At 34.9% G+C, this 27,190-nt stretch overlaps 1 protein-coding gene across 1 annotated transcript in view; it reads right to left on the bottom strand.

The window, feature by feature from the left end:
- Window positions 1–6,190: 6,190 nt before the first annotated feature.
- Window positions 6,191–27,190, bottom strand: part of LOC136803189 (proton-coupled zinc antiporter SLC30A2-like) — a 34,626-nt gene continuing 13,626 nt past the window's right edge. Inside the window, exons 2-9 of the mRNA XM_067059924.1 lie at window positions 22,056–22,404; window positions 16,386–16,595; window positions 15,670–15,816; window positions 9,548–9,701; window positions 8,775–9,072; window positions 8,400–8,505; window positions 7,384–7,518; window positions 6,191–6,929 (exon numbers count right to left, since the gene is read on the bottom strand). Of these exons, the coding sequence (XP_066916025.1) occupies window positions 6,784–6,929; window positions 7,384–7,518; window positions 8,400–8,505; window positions 8,775–9,072; window positions 9,548–9,701; window positions 15,670–15,816; window positions 16,386–16,595; window positions 22,056–22,389 (1,530 nt within the window). The 5' untranslated portion in view covers window positions 22,390–22,404 and the 3' untranslated portion in view covers window positions 6,191–6,783. The remainder of the gene's footprint in view (window positions 6,930–7,383; window positions 7,519–8,399; window positions 8,506–8,774; window positions 9,073–9,547; window positions 9,702–15,669; window positions 15,817–16,385; window positions 16,596–22,055; window positions 22,405–27,190) is intronic.

Here is a 27,190-nt window from a genome sequence, read left to right as displayed (position 1 = left end):
TTGTTTTTGTTTTTGTGTTTGCGTCGTAATCGGCTTTCCGGTCAATTAAGTGTTCCGCAAAAATATGGCGGTAAATTATACAGCGGTAAATGTTATACATATTTTCATATTACGTTATATGCTATTACCATTATTGCGTATTACATTTTATTAGTTTCGATTTAGCATTGAAAAGCTGAAGCGAGTGTTATAAATGCAAATTATAGAAAAAGTATAGTGATTACACCATAACACGAATTACAATATTACTTGTGCAAATCAAAACAAACAAAATGGCAGACTGGTTATGATGATGAGCTGATTCGTTGACTGGAAAAAGTGTTTTGTATGTCAAATTTTGTTTCTTGTCTTTCAAACTGAATACTAAATACTGTAATTTAGTCAGAAGTTTATTTCAGCAATGATTTCAATTCTTTTTCTGGAATCTTTAAAGAAGTTTGCTCAAGTTTTCAAATGTACATTTGATATTTGTTCAAACTGTAATTTATCTTTGTCTGTTATTATATTAATAACTAGCTTTATTGTTTATAGAGCTTCTTGAGCTTTAAAGACCATCATATGGTCGTAACTCGAGAAAGTCCTTCTTAACTTGGTAAAACAAGATACCGGCAAAGTACAAAAAGTTAATGTGCACGTGAGTAAAGTTGAATCCAAAAGTGGGTGAATGTCAATCAAATTTTTTTTTTTGGTCTTTAAAATAGATTTACCTCACTTAGAGTGTTTTTTTCACTGTTTGTGTGGTAAATCTATTTCAAAAGCCTGAAAAAAGTTCGTTTACATTCGTTTAACTTTGCATCACCGCGCCACGTTCCACTTTTTTCATGCAGTTTTGTGATAGAGGCCGTCCATATAGTCCATTCATATAATAGTATGTACGCAAAGATTTTCCAAAAATTTGATACCCCCTCCCCCCTTGTACGCAGAAGAACAATAGAAATGAGTCATTTAAACAATAGATGTACGCTTTTGCTAAACCCCCCTCTCCCCCTTCATTGCGTACGTACTGTATGTGTATGGATGGCCCCATAGCCTAAATAACTTACGCTCTAGGGGTTTATTGAAATAGCTCCAATTCTAGCTTTCCAAGTTAAGGCATTTAACGGTGAGTAGGCACACAGACAGTCATACAGGAACACCATAAAGTGAGAGTATATAGCTAAAAACTCAAAAAGTCTAGTTTCCTGAAGGCCCGTCTCTTCATTGTCTGCGCTGCAATCATATCTTAATGGCTTCAATCCTTTCAGCTTGGAGAAAAGATTGCATCATGAAAAAGTACTATGCACTTAAAAAAAATTAGGCACATTTCAACTTTTCGACTGTACGCCTGAATGGACCACAATGACATTCCTTTATTTTTCTTTTGACTGCAATCACAGCGTACGCAAGTGGAACCCGGGCCTTAACTAGGATTGGTCTATTTCAGATGGCGCAGAACTTTTTGATAAATTTTATACGCAGTATCATCTTATCATCTTACTATTGTTTATTAGGCAAAGTAGCAATAGAGAGTTGTTGAAATATATAGCAGCCAATGAAAAATAAACAAGCTATTTCTGATTGGTTACCCATGGCATGAACCCCCCCCCCCCAGCCCTCAGGGGGGGGCTACAACCAAAATCTTCCTGAAAAAGGCTGGGGGCTGGATTTTTTTTTTATTTCAGGGGGTACCTATGATCTCTGGGGGTATCTAACTTTTATGCAGTAAGGTCTGGGGGCTTGGGAACTATATTTTATCTTGCTTTTATCTAACTATCATTATTCTTTTTAATTGTAAAAATATACAATTTTTTCATTTCTTGACATATACTCAAGTCACAGGGGGTACCAATCACAGGGGGTACCTACTAACGTCTGTTGTTTGGGGGTACCTAAAATTCAGGGGGTACCTATTTTCTTAGGGGGTACCTAAACCCCTGGTCCATGCCATGTTACCTTGTTGATTTATTCACCCCACCGCTATATATTTTGCCTACAATCTAAGATGTCTGCAGCATTATCGGAAAAGGTCTATTTAGTGAATGATCATGACATATATTGTTGTAAGAAAAAACAAACAAACAAGGAGGTGTGAAAGTCAGTAAGATAATGATACCATGATTTTCGAAATATGTTTTTGAGAAGCTTTTCCAGCTTTTCCTTGAATTTCATTAAATTGTCAAGCTGCATGAATTCTTCAAGTATTTTGTTAATGGAATATGATTTTTTTTCAATCAATTAATAAATAATTAAATCAATCAATTATTCCTGATTATTTTTATTAAAAGCTTTATAACTGCATGACATGACCTTTCTGTGGGGGCATTTAGTGAAATCTATGACTAGTTAGTTTTGATGACGTCATCGACTATTACGTAATAATCAGTTTTTGCGGTTTTTCGCGAAAATCAGCGAAAAAACAATTAGGTTACACATCAGGCTAGAAACTACATCATAGTACCCTTCATGTTCAATCATTTGTTTGGTCATTTTCTGTCGACTAATGCGATCTAAAAATTATGGTAATTTTAAGACATGCCATAACTTACCCGAGTCGTGACGAATTTCCAAAGCTGACATTTTTGCCGACGAATATTTTGGACCTACCCCGGAGGTCCTTTAATTTAACCTTTGTTCGTTTATTCGTTCGTCTGTTCCAGCTTGTCTCGGGATTGGCCCTTAAGTTTTTTCTGATTGTTTGCATAGTGATGCAAATCGACAATACCCAAAAAGTGACGAAGCCCGATTTTCGAGAAAAAAATATTTTGGGGCAAATTTGGGCCAAAAAGTGCCCAAAAATAGGGTTTTTGGACTTGTGTGAGATTGCTTTAGCTTTTTATGATTTTTTGCATAAAGATAGAGAGGGCGAGGATCTCTAAAAAGTGGCTCAAGCAGTTTTTTTCAGACAGAATTTTTGGCCGTAAAAATCGGATTTTGGGGAAATTCCCTTTTATAACTTTTAGGGAAAGTGAGCATTTCTCGCGATTGCCTATTGGTATTTTTTTTGCAAATTGATATAAAATGGCCTCCACTATAGCATTTGAAGATATACAATCAAGGTCATAATATATTGAGAATTTTGGTTATTTTAACGTTTTTCAAGATTTAAAGTTCTGGCGAGAAAGTCAATTTTTGGCTATCTTTTTAATTTAATCGAATATTTCAATTTGGGAGGGGTTGGCAGACTTCCAGGCTATATTCTGACTCTTATTGGACTATTTTTGAACTTTTGGATCCTCACATCCTAAGGTCGTAAGTCTTAAGTCTCATGTTAAAACTCAGAGTTAAAACTCTACTCTTCCAACCTACTTTAGAGCACTTACAAATCAATTGTGGTTCAAAAACTTCCCGGTGGATTTCCCTCTTTTCTCAAATATTATGACCTTGATTGTAGCTCAAGATAGATTTTTTCTCTAAATGTCCATATGAAACATCCTGTTATCGCAAGATAGGCATTGTATATAAGTGATTCGATTTTTCCAAAGAAAGTGAAATTACCGGGACAATCATATACTTTATTTCCGTGATCAAGGGAAACCCTGGGCTGGAATTTACAAAGCCGATTGATGATAGACCAACAACCGAAAAAGAACGCTGGAAGGACTACAAAGGCCAAAGAAATACTACTTACTATATTTAGGTATGTTTTCTTCAGTGAGTCTCTTCTAGTAGATACTTTTTCGCTGATTTCGCTTCGTGTTTACTGTGTAACAGTGATATGATACTTCTCCAATTGATAGCAGAAAATTTGAAAATACTTAAAAATATACAGCCTCTTGGGACATGTTTTTAAACATGGATGAGTGCGCTTTGGAATGAAACCCTCGGGGAATGCGAAATGAAACAGAACTAATCTACCGTCGTTTTGCCTAAGATTACACAACCCGCACTAAGACTCCATTGACTTTTTCCCCGAAATAACCAACATGAGATTGGAAAGGTTTTTTTTTCTAAAGGTACCGAAAATCTTGTATTTTTTACAAAATTACGAAAGCTCGTTTTTCAACTACCCGGATTCATGGTCTTTTTCTGGTGGAAAGGTGGTAGTGGAATCTTATGCAAAATAAGAAACTTAGATAAAAGTTTTATTTAAGTTCCTTGATAACAGTAGTCTAGCAAGCTAGACGACTAATTCAGATATAGTAGAAATAAAACAAAAAGTAATGGAGGGAACAAATTTTAGTCGTCTAGAAACCTTTGTGCAAGCCAAAAGCTTCATATTAATATTGGTTTGCTATTGTTAATGAAAAAAAAAATCTAGGGGGCTTGTTCGGAAAAAAACGGTTTGTTTTGATTTCGTAAATCGATTTGATTGGTTTAGAAAAAACAATCGAGACGCACACCATTGGTCGAAACACATAAAAGGAGAAATCAGAACACACAACAATTTTCTCGCTCGAAAGATTTTTCTTGTTTCTTTTAAACTAACTCCAAACAAAAGAAAAGTGTCATGTCTATGGTGGCATGTCAATATTGCAATTATAATTTTTTTCTCCGCTCAAAAAAAACTTTTCTTGAAAAAAAAATGTGTGTTGTTGTGTGTTAAATTTTTTTTTTTTCGTCTTTCATTTTGTTTTGAGAGTTTGTTGTTGCTTGATCAAAAATTAATTTCTCCTTACCTTTCGCGCGCCAAATTCTTACGGAAGCACCCCCGTCCGAGAAAAGCTTTCTTTTGTTTTCAGAAAAAACCCTTTGTTTTCTCGCTACGCAAGTTTCTGCGTAGCTAGCCGGGGATTCTATAAGGCCGGAACACCGGATTCTTCCAGTCGTTTATACAAACTAATATTATCCCGTAACAATTATCGTATTATCATATAACGCCTATACTACTGTATTACACGCATTATAAACGACTCCAGTCTATGATAACAGAAAATGAGTCTGCAAGCTTCAAATAGTGCTCAACCAACTAGGAGCGGATATACAATTTGTCTTTTTTCTTGATTGTATTAAGTTCCTTGTTAGGCTTCTGCTCATCCTCTAGCGAAAAAAGTTTCTTATAGGAGATATATCTATAGAGGTTTGCGAGTCAAACTAGTTCCTTGTATAAAACGACAGGAATTTGTCTGTCCAAAGGTATTTATTATTATTTGTCACATCAAACTTACGTACTTGGTAGCCTACAAAGGCTATATTTTAACACCCCCGTCTCACAGACCTGGTAGATTTTTTTCATCCAGTGGGGATAAAAATAACGGACTGAAACTCAATGGGGATTGATATTTCCATATTTTCTATGGCTGGGGATGTCAATTCTTTTGTTTTCAAGTCTGAAAATTCAGTGGGGATGGAAACAATCGTAAATATTTTTCAGTGATGATTGGTCTATTCGTTTTTTTTCAATGGGAACAAAAATTGGATGGAGTATAATTTTCAAGCGGGGACGATATTTTCTCCAGCGGGAAGGGGTCCAAGTGGGTCTGTGAGCCGGAGTGTAGTTTACCAACCAGACTACCTGTCACAGGAGTTTACTGACTAAAAGTAACCAGGCAAAGTTCGGATCTTTCCTTATATTCAAAAATGCAGGTTCAGTAGTATAAATTATCAATTTTTTTTCAAAAAAAGGTCTACATACAACATTTATAATATTATCAATTTAAAAATTTTTTCCATAAAATTCTACGTCTTTCTATTCTATAAAGTTTTATTAATAAAATCCTGGCCAACTGGTGTAATATTTTATCATAATATTAAAGCTTGAAGACTTCCATAAAAAAGGTACGTTAGAAAGGCTAATAGCGTTCAGATGGCATGGTTCCCGCTAGTAGACCCAAAATTTACTTATTTTTTTCTGAGATTCGCGCTTAACTAGGCTTAACGCAACACATCTGATAAAAGAAATCACGCAAAAGGTAGATTTCGAGATCATGCAAACATCCTTTACCAGGACTCGACACATCTTTCTGGAAGAACCGAATTCATATTCATGGGTATATCGTAATTATTCTAATTTAGTGCGTCCTCTAACTTAGAACGGTCAGGCGTAAATTTTCCTCTAATCATTAGTGCGGTTAAAAAGTTGTCGGTTCGAACCTCTTTATTTTCAACTATTATTAGTGCGGCACCTCCAAAATAATTATTTTTCCGGTCGCACTAAATTAGAGAAATTACAATAACAAAGAAATGATTTGCGTCCTGTATGGTAAAGAAGATCACGTGCCAGGGAACAGGGGTGTGAATCAAACTTACCGTAAGAAATAAATAATAACAATGATAAAAGCTACGAAATATAGAATGTTTGAAATTTTTGAAGCAAGTATATATATGAATATGATAAATGATGGATAAGTATAAAAAGTGAAATGGGAATATGCGTGATGAAGACACCAAAAGTTTGAAATATTTTATAAATTTTCAAATAGAACTCAGACATTGTCGTGGATTCCAAGTATTAGCTAGTTGATCCCAGGGCGATATTTTGGTTAGTCTTTCTAACCACCTAAATAGAACGTTTAGGACCAATGAGCAGTTGAATAGTCCCTATCGAAACGTCCATGTAACGCCCATATAAGGTCCATGTAATGATAACTGGTCGTTGAATCAACATTTCGTATTTTCAAACATCATTAAATCTCTAAATCCAATATCTGGTTTGAGAAATCTCATCTCAGCTTCAGTTGTTCGGTAAAATACGACGTGTATTGATTTGAGAGCACAAACCAAACCAAAAAAATTAACAATATACAAAAATTTTCATTTTTTACCAGTTCTTTAAATAAAAAAACTGGTCGGTTTGAATGCAATCACAATAAAAATTGTTTTTTTCCAGAAAAAGAAAATTCATCATTGTGTAATGTGAAAGGAGCTTTAATCTTTAGGCTCTTCACACATTGAACAATTTTCCATCTGGTCATGGAATTTTTCTACTTGTATGGTCGAGTGATAGATTTCATATTTTTTGGCGATCAAAACTTGTGCTTCTCTCAATACTGAATGAGTCGAGCGAGTATCATCTAGAAAAAAATGAAAAATAATTGTAGTTTAGAACTTAAAACAAAGTACCACTGTCCCATTGAGACAGGTTCGCATGGGAACTTTTTAGCCAGTGGAAATAAAATAAAGGAGCTAAATGGAATGAAAAATCAAACAAATATAATTTATTTTGTAAAAAAAATATGCAAAAAATTGAGAAAGATTCAGAAAATTATTTCTCCTTTTTAATATATTAGTACTTAATGGTATTAAAAGGAATCTAGAGATTTTTTGGTATACCATCACGTCACTAAACATCATGATGTCTGAGATGTTAGTACTGATCCCTTGGTTCAGTGCAATTGGGTTATTTTTTCTAGAATTTTGCTGATATTTGAGACGGAAATGGCTTTATCTTCTGTGAGACGGAGGAACTGTTATTACACAAAGGTTCAATCAAGCTTTAGAATTGATGGATATAAGTTTCCTTCTTACCGATAGCTAAATGAACGGATAGAGCAGCAGTTCCCATGGTCAACGACCAGATATGTAGATTATGGACCATCCTTACAGCACGAATGTTCTCCAAATCTTCCATTACTTCTTTAAAATCTAATCCTTTTGGCGTACCTGAGAATTTAGATTAAGTGCATCACGCTATTAGAAAACTGACAGTTTAGAATCACAAAAAATTTTACTTAAAGGTTTTATATTTACATAGGTGTTCCCGTTTTATATCAGATACATATTTCATATCAGGACAGTGTCTGCCTATTGTTACATTATGCTGATATAGGCAAAAAATGTTTTTCTTTTCCTCTTTCTAACCAATCTTGCTCCACATCCGTGTCAATCCAATGTCAAAAGCTTGTGAATTAAATTGATGAGTAAGCAAACGATACCACTCTTATTTAAAAACAAAACCTTTAATAATCGTTGTTTCCCAATCTTATCATTTTTCTTAATTTGATAATTTTCAAAAATATTAGAGAAACATTGGTAACACATGTTTTTTTTTCTATAAGCATAACGGTTATAAGCATATGCAGGCTCAGTTTTTGGTCCTAAAAATGGCTCTATTGTTTAAGAACAATATAATGCTCCATGATGCAAGCCTGATATGGGGTAGACACTTGCTTATTAAAAAAAGCATGTAGGTGAAAATACCCGCACTAATATATAGAGTATAAATATAACCAGGCTTTTTAAAATAATTCAACAGCACTAAATTCGAGAAATGGTAGATGATCCTTTCGTCTACACAAGGTCACAAAAAGGGAATAATTTAGGAGGCGGGATAAATTAGAAAATGGAGTTTAGCCCAAGGCGGAGTAAGCAGTGGCAGAAGTGTTACAGTTTGTTCAAAAACTTTACTGCAGCTTATTTTTTCTCGTTAACCAATGCGTGATGGCTGTAAATTATGAGCATATATAGTATATTTCCCCGCGTTTACTAACCCTCTCACGGACGATAGAAATGACGGTAATGTCAAAAATTGAGAATGTTCTTACCTTCCATGAGAACAACAACGATATCTTTGAGAATAGTTAACGTAGTGAACAAGACTAATATTGAGAACAGGAAAGTGCAAATTGGATCTGCTATCTTCCATGTTGGCTAAAAGAAGAAAAGAAAGGAGAAAAACCCTCAGTGAGAAGTTTTTACAATATTATATTTACCAGAGGCAAGGACCACAGACTTCTGTAAAGCCCAAAGGGCTAGATGTCGTGCTTTAAGCTCTTCCAAGCAAAAAAAGTGAATATCGCAAAAAATATTGCTGCTAATTTGGCCCAAATTTTTGGTCGGCCCTAATATTAGTCACCAAGCCAAAATTTAGTCACTTAGGGCCGACTAAGTTTTGGCCGATAAAGTAAAACGAGTCTTACCTTAAAATAAATAACAAGCGCTGCTAGGAAGACACCGACACTCTGTACCAGGTCCCCTAACACGTGTATAAAAGCTGCTCTGACGTTCAAATCTTTCTTTAATTTCGATTTCGATCGTTTGATCAATTCTTCGTTTTCACCAGAACTGGTCGATGATCCGGCCGATGCTGGAGTTCCGTTTTCCACATTATCCGTATGTGGTGAGGAATGTGAATGCGAATGAGAGTTTCCGTGAGAATGTCCTCCACCAAGACCGTGTGAGTGTCCGTGTCCGGATCCATGTAACGTGACACCCATTCTAACCAGGAAAAAGAGAGAGATTAAGACTTAAAAGCTCCTTCTAAAAATATGTTACCATAAAAAGGAAACAACCTACAGTTTTATAAAGATAAGTGGATATTGAACCTTTCAATAAATTCAAATCTTATAAATTATAAAATTCCATTTTACATCTTAATAAACCTGTTTTTTTTAATGCCACTTAGGTATATAGAGGTTTATCATGTTTGGCGAAGTAACATAATTTCCACCATTATGGAAGCAAATGTTCGAATGTTTATCAAACGTTTGATTCCATAATGGCGAAAGTTATATAACTTAACCAAACATGAGATAAATTTCGATAAAATTTTCATTCGCACAGTGATAAGAAGTTCCAGTGAGGCTGTAAGACAGGGTTTCCGTTTTTTATGCCACTTTGTTTTACACAGCCTGAGTGAGGGGAGTGGGTTCAACTTTGCCGGGGCCGATAAACATTAAAAATATTTACTTACATGATGTTGACACAAACGCCAACTCCTGAAGTGATCAACATGATGATTGGGTTGATTTCGAAGTTTTGATCCTTCGCTCTCATTATAGCTTCGTAGACAAGTATACCAGTCAATACCCAAATGATCAAGACTGAGAGTAAGGCTCCCATCACCTCTGTTTGTATGAGAGAAGAAGAAAGGAGTTTTCAATGAAGACCAAACAAAATTCAATATAATGAAGTTTTATACAAGTCTTCGGTAAAATATGCAAAAAGTAACTAGTAAATGACAAGTAACAATAAAGGTGTAATGTGTACAGTATTAAAATGATGATGATATGAGCCCTCCCCACTGGGGAATGGGTCCTACTCCTTGCGAAGTAGGAATTCCTCCTTTTTGGTCAGCCTAAGCTGAGCATTCAAATCCGTAAAATTCATTTCTTCCATCATCATCATAAGACGGCAAAAAAAAAATCCGATTTTCCGATCTCACTTTGATTTCTAAACTTTCTTCCGATCGGGTTAACTTTTTGGGTACTTTTAGCGTACGTTGTTTTTACAGATCATAATGTGCTCACTTTGATTTCTCAACTTTCTTCCGATCGGGTTAACTTTTTGGGTACTTTTAGCGTACGTTGTTTTAACAGATCATAATGTGGTGTTTCAAGATGGCGGCTCAAGCGATAGTCAGATGTGATAAAAGTCAGTGTTGTACCAAAGTATTTCCCGTATAAACCTGTTGCAAGCTTCAATTTCTGTCATTTATTTTTTAACTCGGCAAATCAAACACATGATTTTCATCAAGGGGACTCTTTTTCTATATCTTTTGAAGCTTTAAAGCCGTTTGCTCAAGTTTTTGTTTATGTTGAATTTTCTGATACTTTTTATTGCTGCTTTTTATTAGTTTTGCAATAAAAACATATTTTTCTTGTTTGCCTCTAGGTGGGATTGATGGTGTTATAATGTTATTGGAATTTGATAAAGTTTACAAAAGTACAGCTACTGTCTAAATTTGATAAAGACTGGATGCAATTGTGCTTTTTTGGACTAAAAGGCGAATCGCAAAAAATTGTTTGGTTCCCGTCATTTCTACTTTAAAAAGTGGGGGTCGTTCGGTCATTCGGTTGAAGATATTTTTCTTTTAAGAAGCAGCTACATCTTGTTGAAAGGGAATCCGTCGTGTGGACTGATCCGAATTAAGAAATTGAGAAACCGTGGATAAACTGGTTTTCGGTTTACTCTCCATTAGCATGTGGCTCGCTACTTCGATTTGAAAACTTGTAAACACAGAGCGTGCAGAGGATGACAGTGGAAATCCAGCAAAGCAGCGGAAAAGCTTTCCGACTCTCCAACTCTACCTGCTGACCGTAAATCACGGTCGGTCAGATGACGGGAACCAAATGATGACATCACATCTCCTTTTATTGGACTTGCAAAATTATGACAAATGGTCTTTGGAATTTGATCAATTATATTAATATTAATATATACAGTTCTTGTTGAAATTGATCAAACTATTTTTCATGCAGTTCCGGACGCAGATTGTGTTTTTCTAACCTTTTCTAACTTTGGCGCACGTTTTGACCGAATAATGGAATGGAATGAATAGCGATAACAGTTTATACATATCTCTTATCAGACTTGCAGAAAGCGGACTGCAGAAAGTTATGAAAAATGGTTTCTAGAATTTAATGAATTATATCGCCAAGTTACACAACAACAGATCCATCTGGTCTCCATTTAACATTGTTTTAAAGTTTAAAAAACACTGCCAGTGCTTGGCACAGAAGAGAGGACTCCCAGTTGAAATTAATTGCTACTTCGCTGCCTTGTTGAATTTATTTATTATGGTCGTGTGTTTATTCCGCTAAGGCGGTAAGGCGATCGCCCAAATTCATAGACCAATCAAAAGGGAGTTTAAAGCAAAACGGGGGAAAAATGAGCTTCCCCGCATAGTTATGAATTTTAAGTTTTGCTTTCGATTATCATTTGTGACTAAACTACAAAATTTATTTACGCAGACTGGATGCAAATTATGTTTTTCTGACCTTGCCAAATTTTGGCTTTGACTGAATAGCAGTCAGTTTTTACGTACCTCATTGCCCTTGCAGACAACTGATAAATGGTTTCTGTAATTTGACCAAGTCTACCAAAATACAGTTCCTGTTGAAATGTTATAAATATGAACTACGTTTTGTAAAGTTTTTGATGCAAATTGTGTTTTTCTGGAGTTTGCGCTTTGTGACTTAAAGTTTGTAGCTTGTTAGTTTAAAGTGAAATTGGAGTTTTATCAAGTAAAACAAAAAGTACAGTTTCTGACGTTTTGGCAATTTTCTTATTTATTTCTAGTATAACACTTTGGTCAGATATGGATATTGTCTACATCGAACAGAAAAAATGTATCATAACTGACTGGAATGAAATTAACAAAAAGTTTAATTACACTATGTTTCTCTTTTATTTTATAGTAATGAACTATAGCTTTTTAATTGTTTGATGTCATAAAAACAGTGCTACAATGCTAAAGAGAAGTATACTTTGAGTTTCTCGTGGGGGGGGGAGGTGTGAAGGAGCTCTCAGGCTTGTTATCAAATGTTTCACATTTTTTACATTACACGCTTTTTCTTTTATAAGAATAACTTCTATAAGAATATCAGGGTGAGATTTCGGGTTTAAAACAATAGGCCTATTGTTTAGAACAATAGAAAAATAAGAATAATGCTTACCCTCAACCAAAGTACACTATTCTTATAAAAAAAAAGCGTGTATTCAACATTTTTAGTCTACTCTGTTTCAGTACATCTCTTACATCTGTTAACCCACTTATTAAAGCTATCTAGCTAAGCTCTATTGGCTGACCTTCCAGCCTCGGCTGGTTTATTTCAAGTTAGAACGCGATAATCAGTTACATCAATATGCCTTCTTACCTGTCTTTGAAAATATAAATAAAAGTAATCACGGAAAAGGACGCGAAAAAAAAAGACATAAGTGTGAGAACAGAGTAATCAAACTCGTTAGAAAAAGTACCATTAGAAGTCATAAAAAATCAACCTGAATAAATGCAATCGAAATTCCAGAGAACTTCATAATTCCCCAAACAACATTATATTACTATGTCAAACTCCCATCACATAAATTTTACAATTACGTCAGAGTAGACTACGCTCGCCACCGAAGAGGTTTATTTGGAAAGGGTAATTATATTTTATTGTTCGCTTCTTTTTTAAAGATTTGCCGGGTTGGAGAAGTATGAATTTTTTTGTACATATTTTACCTACCCCAAATATTTAGGAGGCTGAGTTTTAAACGAATCGTCAAGTTGAAACTAACGATAAATGTATCAAGGTCTGTTTTATTTACCCCCTGGTGACTTAACAAAAGAGACTTAACTCGATGTTACAATCCAATTATTGAAAGTTTGTCTCGACCTTTTTATAATGAGCGAGACATACGTTCTCTGATTACGCAATTTTCATATTGACATTTTCGAGGCATTTTGATGTAACTGATAATAACAAGAAAATAAACCAGCCGAGGCTGGAAGGTCAGCCAATAGAGCTTAGCTAGATAGCTTTAATAAGTGGGTTAACAGATGTAAGAGATGTACTGAAACAGAGTAGACTAAAAATGTTGAATACTGTAATGTACAAAATGTGAAACATTTGATAACAAGCCTGAGAGCTCCTTCACACCTCCCCCCCCCCCCACGAGAAATTCAAAGTATACTTCTCTTTAGCATTGTAGCACTGTTTTTATGACATCAAACAATTAAGCTATAGTTCATTACTATAAAATAAAAGAGAAACATAGTGTAATTAAACTTTTTGTTAATTTCATTCCAGTCAGTTATGATACATTTTTTCTGTTCGATGTAGACAATATCCATATCTGACCAAAGTGTTATACTAGAAATAAATAAGAAAATTGCCAAAACGTCAGAAACTGTACTTTTTGTTTTACTTGATAAAACTCTAATTTCACTTTAAACTAACAAGCTACAAACTTTAAGTCACAAAGCGCAAACTCCAGAAAAACACAATTTGCATCAAAAACTTTACAAAACGTAGTTCATATTTATAACATTTCAACAGGAACTGTATTTTGGTAGACTTGGTCAAATTACAGAAACCATTTATCAGTTGTCTGCAAGGGCAATGAGGTACGTAAAAACTGACTGCTATTCAGTCAAAGCCAAAATTTGGCAAGGTCAAAAACATAATTTGCATCCAGTCTGCGTAAATAAATTTTGTAGTTTAGTCGCAAATGATAATCGAAAGCAAAACTTAAAATTCATAACTATGCGGGTAAGCTCATTTTTCCCCCGTTTTGCTTTAAACTCCCTTTTGATTGGTCTATGAATTTGGGCGATCGCCTTACCGCCTTAGCGGAATAAACACACGACCATAATAAATAAATTCAACAAGGCAGCGAAGTAGTCCTCTCTTCTGTGCCAAGCACTGGCAGTGTTTTTTAAACTTTAAAACAATGTTAAATGAAGACCAGATGGATCTGTTGTTGTGTAACTTGGCGATATAATTCATTAAATTCTAGAAACCATTTTTCATAACTTTCTGCAGTCCGCTTTCTGCAAGTCTGATAAGAGATATGTATAAACTGTTATCGTCATTCATTCCATTCCATTATTCGGTCAAAACGTGCGCCAAAGTTAGGAAAGGTTAGAAAAACACAATCTGCGTCCGTAACTGCATGAAAAATAGTTTGATCAATTTCAACAAGAACTGTATATATTAATATTAATATAATTGATGAAATTCCAAAGACCATTTGTCATAATTTTGCAAGTCCAATAATAGGAGATGTGATGTCATCATTTGGTTTCCGTCATCTGACCGACCCTGATTTACGGTCAGCAGGTAGAGTTGGAGAGTCGGAAAGCTTTTCGGCTGCTTTGCTGGATTTCCACTGTCGACCTCTGCACGCTCTGTGTTTACAAGTTTTCAAATCGAAGTAGCGAGCCACATTCTAATGGAGAGTAAACCGAAAACCAGTTTATCCACGGTTTCTCAATTTCTTAATTCAGATCAGTCCACACGACGGATTCCCTTTCAACAAGATGTAGCTGCTTCTTAAAAGAAAAATATTTTCAACCGAATGACCGAACGACCCCCACTTTTTAAAGTAGAAATGACGGGAACCAAACAATTTTTTGCGATTCGCCTTTTAGTCCAAAAAAGCACAATTGCATCCCCAGTCTTTATCAAATTTAGACAGTAGCTGTACTTTTGTAAACTTTATCAAATTCCAATAACATTATAACACCATCAATACCACCTAGAGGCAAACAAGAAAAATATGTTTTTATTGCAAAAACTAATAAAAAGCAGCAATAAAAAGTATCAGAAAATTCAACATAAACAAAAACTTGAGCAAACGGCTTTAAAGCTTCAAAAGATATAGAAAAAGAGTCCCCTTGATGAAAATCATGTGTTTGATTTGCCGAGTTAAAAAATAAATGACAGAAATTGAAGCTTGCAACAGATTTATACTGGAAATACTTTGGTACAACACTGACTTTTATCACATCTGACTATCGCTTGAGCCGCCATCTTGAAACAACGTACGCTTAAAGTACCCAAAAAGTTAACCCGATCGGAAGAAAGTTGAGAAATCAAAGTGAGCACATTATGATCTGTAAAAACAACGTACGCTAAAAGTACCCAAAAAGTTAACCCGATCGGAAGAAAGTTTAGAAATCAAAGTGAGATCGGAAAATCGGATTTTTTTTTTGCCGTCTTATGGTGGAAGTAGAAGAAAATTTTACCTATTTGAATGCTCAGCTTAGGCTGACCAATAAAGCCATCTACTACAATCATGGGAAGTGGAGAAGCAGATAAAAAATGTTTGACAAATTACTATGATGATACCGATTGCATCTACTACAGCCAAAAGAACAAACAACTGTATGTCTAAAGGGTTGTTTGTTTGCTATTAAAAGATCAACTAACGCATGTTCTACCATTTGCACTTTCAACAGTCCTGCACCGCATAGAAAAATTATGAGAAGTTCTCTTGTTAATTCTGCTTAGTCCATCTCCTTTTCTTATAATATAAACATCTTTAACATCAATCTTACGTTTTAGCTAAATTTCAACCCTTGTTTCTTATAAAAAACATCATACATACCCGCTCTATGCCAGCCGAAAGATAACTTTTTGGAGGGTTTTCGTGTTCCCAACCACAATGCAAACAAACTGATCATAAAGCCACCAAAATCCGACAATAAATGAGCTGCATCTGTCATGATGGCCAAACTGTTCGATAAATAACCACCTGGAATGATGAGAAAGATAAATTCATGATATTCATGACGTAATCTTTTATACGGAAGCACCCGAGATAACCCGGAACTAGTGGCAAAATAACAAAAGACTAGTGGCCAATTTTGCCACTAGTTCCGAGTTATCTCGGGTGCTTCCGTATAAAAGATTACGTCATGAATATCATGAATCATCAGTCAGGATGGGAAAACGAGGACGACACCACGCACCAAAAAGAAAGGTAAACTCAACTCAACAACTGTAACAAGGCTCATAGAGAACAATGAGTGCCAGATTATCAAGTTATTTTAGATCCAGACATCTTTTTCTTCTCATTGATATATCTTTTAGAGAGAAATAAAGATTGAAGGGTGAGTAGTTAGAATCGACCAAAAGGCTACCAAAGACAAGACGAGGTCAGCTTTCTTATCCCTAACTATATCTTATATCTCTATCTCAGGACAGATGTGATTTAAGATTGAATTTATGGCGCTCTAAAGTTACAGGCCTAGCAAACATGTACGCAAACCATTTTATCGGAGGCTAAAATTCTAACAATCAGACATCGAGATTCCCACTTACCGACAAACTCGGCAATCATGAACAATAAACAAACGATAGACGCGATCGTCAATTTACGTTGTGCGACTCTGACGTCCGATAGTCGCGTCTTGTCTTTCGTATGACAATGAAGGTTGGAGTCTTCAACATGGCTATGTGAATGGTGTGAGTGATGTGAATGGCTTGAGTTGTTGATGCTACCAGCGAAACTACCATAATGTTTAAATGATCCTAAGATGAAATAGAGATAAATAATACATGTTTTTTTTTTGATAAGTTAATGCGGATTTTTTAAATACATTAATGCGAATTCGGTCCCTTTTCGCAAAATTATTAAATTCCGCAAAAAGAAGAATTCAAAGACTTATTTCAAAGATAAGTAACTCGTACTATCATATAACACCTATATATACACTGTATTACACGCATTATAAACGGCTCCAGTCTAAAGTTTGCTAGGTCATCATTAAAAGAATCAGACAAACTGATATCGCTCTCATTGCCGTTACATAACGCTTAGATTTACCACAACAAATTGATAAGATTAAACCAATGACACCACAAAGATCTTTATTAATGGTGGTCTCACCCAAACAAGATGCAGGCCTCCAAAAAGTAGGTATATCTTTTAGGAATTAATATTCATGTCATTCCCAGGGATGAATGTTATATAAAGGCGATTTCAGGATGATTTATTTTACTAGCGAGAAGGGCTCTGGCACGAAAAATTTGATATTAAAAATGAATTTGTAATATACATGTGCAGTGAAAGAAACCTGATCATGAAGAACATTGCTTGACATGAACGTAATGAGGGATAATAATATAAGACAAGAAGCCCGTTGGGCGTGAAGGCCCAGCGAAAAGTAACGTGTTGAAAACGAGCGTGCAAAACAGCAAATACAAGACCCCGTTGACATGGATCAAAGTGAAGACAGGAAAAAAAATTTCAAAATCACCGCGGTACTTCTCATTGGTTAGACGCTTGAAATTTATTGAATGGTCTCCTACCAACCGGGCCTACACAGGCGCAGGTTCAACTTTCCAATAAAATTCTAGCCTGTGTATCTAGACTCAAAATTTCAGAAAAAAAAATCTTATCTGGTGTAACTAAAAATGTCGGGTACAGTTTGTTTGATACTGCCTGTGAGTGAACCCTTGTTGACAGACTATCAAAACCCAGGCAGACACACATAATTAACTTACCATATAACCTCTTTTGCAAACTCAAAAAACTTTCAAAACTACTTTAAAACTACATCAAAACATCAGCCACATCAGGCCAACATTTTAAAAAGGCTCCTTTCCATTTTGTTTAGAATGAACCTGTGTTTTTCATTTTCATTTGTTCATCTTTTTCACAAGGTCAGCTTTTCCATAATTATGCGCGCCCATAGAAAAATATAAAAAAATCCCCCGAATATTCTGCTTAGTGAGTGGGCGCTTTTCAACGAATTAGGTGCACTCACATATGCAGGGAGGAATATCCCTGCAGGCATGTTAGTTGGACCAGACCGTAAACAAGAAAAATGATCTTTAAAGAACTAGACGGTAAAATAGTTTATACTGTCTGCATATCCAAGCTAATAAAATTCATGTGGTTAATGTGAGTTAACAGTTAATGCGAAGATCCAGAGACCATTTTCACTGTTCATGCCTTGCAACCATGAGAAATGTTCAATCTAGTTTGAATTTACCCATGAGCTGCATTTTAGTGCCATTAACAGATTCCAGAATCAGTTTATATACTTTGAATAATTACCATCAACTGCTCCAACTTGGGACTATCTGAAAAAACATGGGACGGCAATTCGGCCACCATTTCACCGAACCTCCAAAGTCATTTGATTTGAGTTAAGGAAAGGCGTATTTAAAAATACACGATTTCTCTTTCGATTTTACAGTAAGTGAAAATACAGACCAGATATGCAACAGTCCCATGTTTCGACCAATCTTCCCAAGTTAGAGACGGTTGACGGTATGTGAGTCGAGTTTGAAAAATCAAGCCACCGACTGTTTAATGCGACAGATCCAGAATTGACCATTTTATTTAATGTGTAGAATCATGAAAAAAGTCCCAATCTTGTTAAAGTTTACACATGAGCTGTATTTTAGTCTCCGCTAACATATTCCAATAATCAGATTTGAAATAATTATGTGTCGAGTTTGAAAAATCAAGCCACCGCACCAATCGTCAAACGAGACAGATCCAGAAATAACCATTTTCACGCGTAGCCTCATGGAAAAAGTACCAATCTTGCTCCAATTTACACATGAGCTCCATTTTAGTGTCCTCCATTACCAAATTCCAGAATCAGTTTACTTTTAATAATCATGTGTTGAGTTTGAAAATCATACCACGTCCCACTAGCCACCGACCGTTGTTAGCGACAGATCCAGAAATGACTGTTTTCTTGTGTAGCATCAAGAAAAAAGTTCCAATCTTATTCAAATTTACAAATGAGCTGCATTTCAGTTTATTTATTTCTATATCAGAAGCCATTATTTCCTAAAAATAAAGTCTTTTCGAAAGCAATAAACTAAAAATAAAAGTGATTTAAGGTAGAATTTTCACTCATAAAACTTTATGAAAACTTGAGCAAAGACTATAAGATATGGCAGAATGTTGAAAAAGGTTTATAAAAGAAAATCATTACAAAATATCTTTGGTTTGAAAGTCTCTTGACCACTAAAGCAAAGAAATCAAGAAAGTATGAATCAACCTCCTCGCTTCGACCGCCATCTTGTTTTGTTTTGAAATTTGTTTTTGAAGGAGCGCGAAATCAGAAAATATATCTTTTATAGCCAGTATCCGACTTTAGCAACCTTTTCCCTCTCCAAACGGCAAAACTAAAAAGTGTGTTACTATGGTTTCAAGCGCCGTTTCTACCAAAACGGACGGACAGACAGCGGAAGGACGGAAAGTTGCAAATGAAAGGCCCTATCGCTAGCGCTGGGCCAATTACAGTCAATTACTGTTTCAATTGATTAGTTAGAATCTAAAATTACTCAAGTTTGAATAAAATTAAAACATATTGAAATGAGGTCAAGTTGAAGGGGTGTGTGTGAATTTACACCCCTGTCTCGGATCAGTGTCTTGGTGAAAATCAGAATTTTTCCGATGGGGGTGAGTTTTTAGATCGAGAATCAAAAGTTGGAATTAGTAAGCGCGTCCACTGGTTTTTTCGGCACTTGATAAAAGAACGATTTTACTAATGAGGAGGGGACTGGGATCGACGAATATCTCCAATCAATGGGTAACTTACAATAAAAATCATAATATTTGAAAAAAAGAGAAATTCCTTCGAAATCTTATGACCACAAACGATTTGGAACGCTCTAAATTAGGTTGGACGGGTAGAGTTTTAACGCTAGACTTAGACTTAAATTCAAGAATGGTCAAATAGGGCTCAGAATATAGCTCAGAAGTCTATAAACCCTTCCTGAATTGAAATATTCGAATAAATTTATTAATAAGCCCAAAAGCGACTTTCTTGCCCGAACTTTGAATTGCTAAAGCGAGGAACTAACCAAAATTCTTAATATTTTTTGACCGAGGTTGTACGAAAAATTTGATATTATGAATTAATTTGTAATATAATTGCATGTGCAATGCAATGAAAGAAACTTGACCTCCAAGAACATTATTCGACATGTAAGATAAGATTACAATCAATTGCAAGACTTGTTTCAATGGATTTTCTAATATTTATTACTCAAGCTTCAATGAAAATATGCACCTAAAACGGGGTCATTGAACGTGAAAGTTGAATGGTTTAAATAACAGAGAAAACATAACATCCCTGTCTTAGTGTCTTGATGAAAAATAGTAGTTTTCCAAGAAAGGTGATTTTTTAGCTCGAGATATAGAAGTTCGAACTAGTAAGTGCGTCCATATGATTTTTAATAGCTCGACAAATAGAAGTGCATATTAGTAAGTGCGTCCAGTAATTCATTTCGCACCTTTTCTTTTAATTGAGGTGTCATAAAAAAATTCCCATTATTCGTTTAGCCATGGCGAGGTACTGTGTGCAAATTTTTGTCAAAATGTCTATAATTACTTGATAGGGCGACAAAATTGAGCCACGGGAGGAAAATGTTGTTACCAAAATAAGTAAAAACAGGAGAAAAGTAACGAGTGCAAAATAAGGACATTACTGTATTAACTAATAACAGGGATACAATACTGTAAGGGTCTTTGTTTTTTTTGGTGTGCAAAAGAGGTGGTATAATTTTACTAATTAGGAAAAAAAATGGAATCCTGATCGATTGTCAAGAGTGCAAAGTGTGCGGTGTGCAAACAGCAGCCCCGAGTGCAAAACTTATAGTAGCTCATTGTCCCCCTTTTGATCTAAACTTTGCCCCTTTGCCCCCATTCATGAAATCAGGCTCCAAATGAAAAATAACTTAGACGGTGTTAGTGTTAGAAGTCCATGATGCCCTTAAAATGTTTTAATATTTTGACGATCGAAGCCTTAATGTTCTTATATAGTTTGTTCTAACAAAAAACGTGTAGTTTTATTATAATCGGGGTTGTACAATGCAAACATTGCGAGGTGTCGATGAGTTCACAGATTGAATGAATGAGTAAAATCTAGGCACACATGTTTATGAATTTTCTACAAATGTTTGCGGTAGGTTTTGAATTTCAAAAACAATGTTTTTAGCCAATTCAATAATATGAATGCCCACTTGTAAGCCAATTGAACCAACTTTAGATGGCTCCATAAGTTTATTCCATACCTCCAAAATTATGCAATATATTTTTCCCACATGAATATCAGGAGAACAGAGGGTGAGTTTTGAGAATATCTACACGTTTGTTTTTTTAAGAACATCCAAAATTTTTGAAGCCTTTGGATATTCTTAACTTTTTGAGTTTTCAGCCTAAAAATGTTCTTAACCTGTCTTAACATATTCTTATTTTCGCCATTTTTTAAGTATTTTTGTCCTTTTCCTAAAAAAATCAGTGTTTTAGAGTCTGCAAAGCCTTAAAATGTTCTTATTGTTCTTAACATTTTGGCCATCGAAGCCTCGTGTTCTTATAAAAACGTGCAGGAAATTAAGAGCAGAAGCATGACGTAAATTTATCCAAACATTCTTACTCAGTGGAAGTGCTAAAGCGGACATACTTTGACAATCAAATCCAATATAAATATTACAAAGTTTCTTAATTTACATTGTAAACCACGAGTGCAAAAAAAATATGACCATCTTGATGGGTCAATCTCGAAGATGATCTTCATAAAAATGTGCTCCTCAGATCTTAAAATCGCAAGCAGTAGATATGAGATCGCCTGATTTTTATGAATGAAGCTAAGCCCACGCGTGGTTTTTACACAAGCACCGGATTGAAAGTAAAATCTATCAATAGATTTCAAAAAATGCAGTCCTCAAAAACAAAGGAACCGCTAGATACAATCCGTCGTCATGATTGCAGCGCGTTCTAGGCGTGTTCTGGATGGGAAATAAAACGGCTTCACTTCTTCTTGCCTGGGAAAGGTTAGAGATTCTACTCGAGCCTTTCCGGTTTTAAACTCAATGAGTGCGGCAACCCATTGTGCCATGTTTTTTATCTAGCCCGAGTCGAGAATTAAATTTTTCTGAATGTTTCCATATAGATTAAGACTAATATTAATTTTTACGGTTTTTTGATAGCAGAGAGATGTTGAAATACAAAATGAAACATACCTCCTATATCACTGACACTCCCGATGCTTGCGTTATGCGCATGCCCTTTCCGGAATCCGACATTCGGCTCCTGATCGCGTAATAATGGTTCCTGATCCGACTGCGACGTCATATCAATTTCTTCAACCCTCGGCATATCACCTTCCAGATCGCCGTCGTAACTTGTCGGCGAATGGCAATCGTCGTCGTTAGTTGTCGGTGACTGAAAGTCGTCGTCGTTAACTGTCGTTGGTTCTTGGAATTGTATAAGTTGCCCAACCGGGATATTATCTGAATCCGATTTTAATCCAACACGATCCTGCAATGGTCCGCCTATTGAACGCACGTTTGACATAATGAATGAATTTTTCTAAAACGTAAAATTATATATTTAAAATAGTTTAGTGATCACAATCAATCATATAAAGAAAGACAGAGTGAATAGAAACTGTACTATTGTGTGTGTGAGACACAAATTCCGTTTGTAAAGAAAAACAAATTGATGTAAGTAAGAAAAACTTGACAAGACATGTACACATTATACTCTGACAATATAGCATGACGTAACTTAATATAATATACTTTTGTGTGTATTTTTCTTATAAGAAACATCGTGTGGAAACCACACGCAGACATAAAGATATTTTGATCAGATTGTTATAAAAGATTAGATGGCGAAACACGTGGATGATGAAATTAAATAGAGGATCATAGCTTGATCATTACCAAACTATAAATTCTTATGAACAAATATATTTATAACTGACTCCTGCTCTCTTTCTAAATCAGGCTCTTTTTAATCGTTCGAATTACAGAGAACAATTCGAAATAAAGAAATTACCTCGACCGAGACTTAAGAATTATAGAAAAATTGAGTATTAGAAGTTCGAATTAGCGAGAGAGCGCCTTGTCTCAGAATACACTCAAATCTTCGAACTTGCTCAGTTTATAAAAAAATATTAGGATTTAAATTATACAGTAAGTAAAACGTACAACAAACGACTTCTTTTTGAAAACTCAAGCAAGTTTTGCCTGGTCTAAATCGATTTCTGCTACCTCATTTGGTTTCTGGTGCAACACTCAAGCAATTAGAGCACATTGAATGGTCTCTACTAAACTAGATTCCGTACATGTTTTAAAGAGATCCAAAAGAAATCCCATCCACCAGGAAAATTCTTGATATTCTTAAGAACAAGATATGATAAAAAACTTATATTCTTATATTTAAAGGTATGCGAATCGTTAAAACAAACTTTGAGTTGTTGTTTATGTTAAAGTACTTAAAATTACGTTGACGAAAATAATTTGACTTGTGTGCAGCGTGCATAAATTAGCCTTGTTTATGCCTCATTTTAAAGTGGTATGGTCTAGCCAAACCGAGCGGGCGTTCCGATGAGACAGCATGGGACAACCTTCTTTTAGTCTAAATTTTGATTGAAGCATCCAAATTTTTCAGTTCAAAGTCGGAACATTTTCGAAATTGGGAATATAAATTATTATGCCTCCACAAACAGAGTACTATATCGTTATTTAATAAGTCAATAGCAAGACATAGTCGAACGAACTTGACAGGAGTAATGTTAATGTTTTGAAGCGACCAATAGGTGAATTCAGTACATGTATTTTGGGGTCAAAGCTTCTCCACGATAAACAGTCATATCGTTATTTAATTCGGAAAAAAAACCTTATAGCCTTATATAATGAAAAGGCAGGACGAAGAAATAAACCATTTGAAAGCACAGGGCGTCAATGTTATGGTCAACGACACCAGAATAACAACGCTTGAAAAGAAGATTGAAAACATCATCGAAAAGAAAGAAGAGGAAAGACCACCAATGAGCTACGCTAAAATCACATCCAAACACATCGAGAAAAACATTGGAGATGCAATTCGAAAAGAAAAGCAGGAGGAGCAGCTGATTCGATCGACAGCACGCAGATCATTGTAAAAAGTACGAGCGGTTTATAGAGGCCCATGTGTCTTCACGGTTGCCTGCAAACCTGTAAAGCTTTATTATATAAACAAAAATTAGGTCCTGGTAGATTCTCTACAAAAAGATAGGCCGTTTCCTCAACAAGGTGTGTTAAAATCGAAAAATTATTTCGGTTCATTGCTTTAGATATCATACAGATTACATTGAGTACTCTGAGCTGAAATGGGAAGAACGATTAAAATATAAATGATTTAGCCCAAGAAAAAAAACCAGGGATAGTACCCTCTATTCTTTGTTATCAGAACAAAAAAGGAGGGGTACAAGGGCAGGGTACTAACCCATAGCCGGGTGGTGGTGTCTATTTTTGCACTCTTCTAGCAAGTACAAGGTACTATTTGGGCACTTTTTCACAGAGTTTTGCTCCTTTTTCAATAAAAAAAGTAGTCTTTTGTAATATTTTGACTTTTTTCAAATATTATTTTTTTGAATTTGAAATTTTTTTTAATTGAGAAACTTTTTTTTACTCTTTCAGACTCTTTTGAGAAATTTTTGATATTTGTGAAGACAAAACTTCCGAAATGGTCAAGAAGTATGTTATTAAAATCAAAAAACAAAAGCCTCTGACTTAATCAATGATAGTTTCTTTGAATTATTTGTCCATTTCAGTCAGAAAAACTAACATAGTACCCTCTTTTTTGGTCTAATCTGTAAAATATAAGATTTTAGGGGGTGGTGTCTCTATTTTTTACAGCAAAAATGAAGTAGTACCCGGTACTAAATATGGGTGGGTGGTACTAAAAAGAAATTGAGTGAAAAATCAAGTTAGTACCCTATGGGTCAGTACCCTGCCTCTGTAACGGCTGCAAAGTCTAAACAATAGGTACGTGTGCACAAACCAGACTGAAATCTTGCCGAATTCGGAGCAATGTTTTGTATTCATGACAAAATACATACAGTAATCAATATTTATTCGAGAAAGAATTTACTAGATGGTTTGAGGTCGTCTTTGGTCTAAAGATATCTTTTAATGTCTTCAATCGTCCGGAGCAAACTTTTCAAATCTTTTTGCCTAGCTTTCAAAGTCAAAATAAGTTCAAATTATGAAAACCCTACCCTCGAAAAGCAATTTAGGCAAAGAGATTGAAGGTTTTGCTAAAACTATACGAGCCATCACTAAGCCAAGATCCTCAGATTTCCTTGTCAGGACCACTGCACTACACGCTTGTTTTTATAAGGAACCTTAACTTGCCTCCGAGCCTGGAGTTCCTTATTTTTTTCAAGAGAATTTCAGCCTTTCAGTTCCTTATCGAGTTCCTTATTTACTTAAGCTGCTAAGCTTGGCTTGATCTGATGTTGGTTAAACAACTGACTAAACTACAGAACAATATGTTTATTGAACATTGTTTCGTAATATTTTAGCAACTTCTCCTTTAAGATTTTGTAAATATGTGCAAGTTCAACTTTAACTGTTCCTTAATTTGTTCTCTTATGCTGAGCTTAAGCAGTTCCTTAAAAATTCCTTATCTTTCGGACCATTTTCAGGCTCAAGTTCCTTATAAACGTGATCATCATATTTAAAAAACGTGTATTGGATTATAAACGCTAAAAAGTAAAACAGAAATCTAGAAAGAAAGGTGCACGCAAAGATAATCGTATCGATTCGAGACAAGGAGATAATTTCATAGTAAGACTTATACTTAGATATGATCGACCTTTTCTCTAAAGGTTATATAAAATGCTCTTTATTAGAACAAATGTTCCCAAGTATCCCAAGTGGCTTAATTTTGGCAAAAAAGAGGATGAAATTAAGAACAATCTGTTCTAAAGCAACTAAATTCAAAATCGTTTCCCATTACTATCCTCAGTTGAAGAAAGTAGGAATACCTAAGAATATTGAGAATATTTTTAAGAATATTGAGAATATTTTTAAGCCTATCAGGAGGAATAAGAATAGTCGAGGCTTATAAAAAAGCTTGTTGGCTGTATCAATTTAAATCTTGATAATTCGATGGTTTTATAACGGCCTCAAGACCGAAACTAAACTTTAAACTTTTGATTACATTGTCTACAAATGCTGCTTATCTTTAGACTAGCTTCTAAGCAGAGATTAACGGGATGGGTAGAGAAAATCTGGGCTATTTCGTAAATTGTAAACGTCCTAGATCCTTAAAAGCGTCTGTAAAACACTACACGTTTTTTTTATAAGAACAAACTATATAAGAACATAAGGCTTCGGGGCCCAAAAATTTAAGAACATTTAAGAACATTCTAAGGCTTTGGAGATTTAAAAACATGCATTTTCTTAAGAAATTACATCAAAATGCTCAAAAAATGCTGAAAATAAGAACATTTTAAGAACATTTCTAGGCTTCAAATCCAAAAAACTAAGAACATCCGAAGGCTTCGAAAATTTTTGACGTTCTTATAAAAAAAAACGTGTAGATTCTACAACAAAGAGACAAGAGAAGAATCAATGTAAGTCTAGGGGAAAATACTGGCAACCTTTTCCATATTCTTCCCTACTTTCTGGATACACTTTTTTTAAAAAGAGATCCTTCGATTACAAGCCTATATTTTAACTACCAAACAACACAGACACAGACAACATCCAAAAAAAAGCAAGCTAAGAAAAGCCTTTAAATTGTGCTATCCTGCCACAAGACACTACACACATATATGAAACGTGGTAAAGGAAAAATTTCACTTCATTTTATTTAGATTTTTAAGCTGTTGTTTCAGTCAACATAACTGAATAGCAGTTTAACAAGAAGAGGTGCGAATTTTAGACGCAAAATGGATTAACAAGACACGACAAATTTGTATGTAATTTGTATTTTGCCAATAAATAAATTTCGTAAAGAGAAAAGCAAAGCTCTCCCAAAGGTAGACTTCCTCAAAACAAATTTTATGAAAACTGTCTGAAATATAAAGGAAGTTTATCCATCTCTCAGAGGGTTGTTTTTCAAAAAGTGCAAAGTCTTTTGAGACTGAAGTGGATACGTTTTGGAAACATTTTTTATCAGATATTTATCAATTTGGCTCATATGTTATACAAATGTATGGAGCAATTTGTAACTACAATTTATTGAGATTATTAATCAGAAGTTTCCAGATTAAAAAGCAAAACTCTTTTACCAAAGAAAATTTACCAGAATTCCGTGCATAAAAGGACTTGTGGAAGCTTAAAAAATATTGTAATGACATTATTCTTTATTAAATACC

This window comes from Clytia hemisphaerica, unplaced genomic scaffold, assembly GCF_902728285.1.
Source record: "Clytia hemisphaerica strain Z4C2 unplaced genomic scaffold, Clytia hemisphaerica genome assembly, whole genome shotgun sequence".
In the NCBI taxonomy this organism is placed as follows: Eukaryota; Metazoa; Cnidaria; class Hydrozoa; order Leptothecata; family Clytiidae; genus Clytia; species Clytia hemisphaerica.
This window is presented reverse-complemented; position numbering and strand designations above follow the sequence as displayed.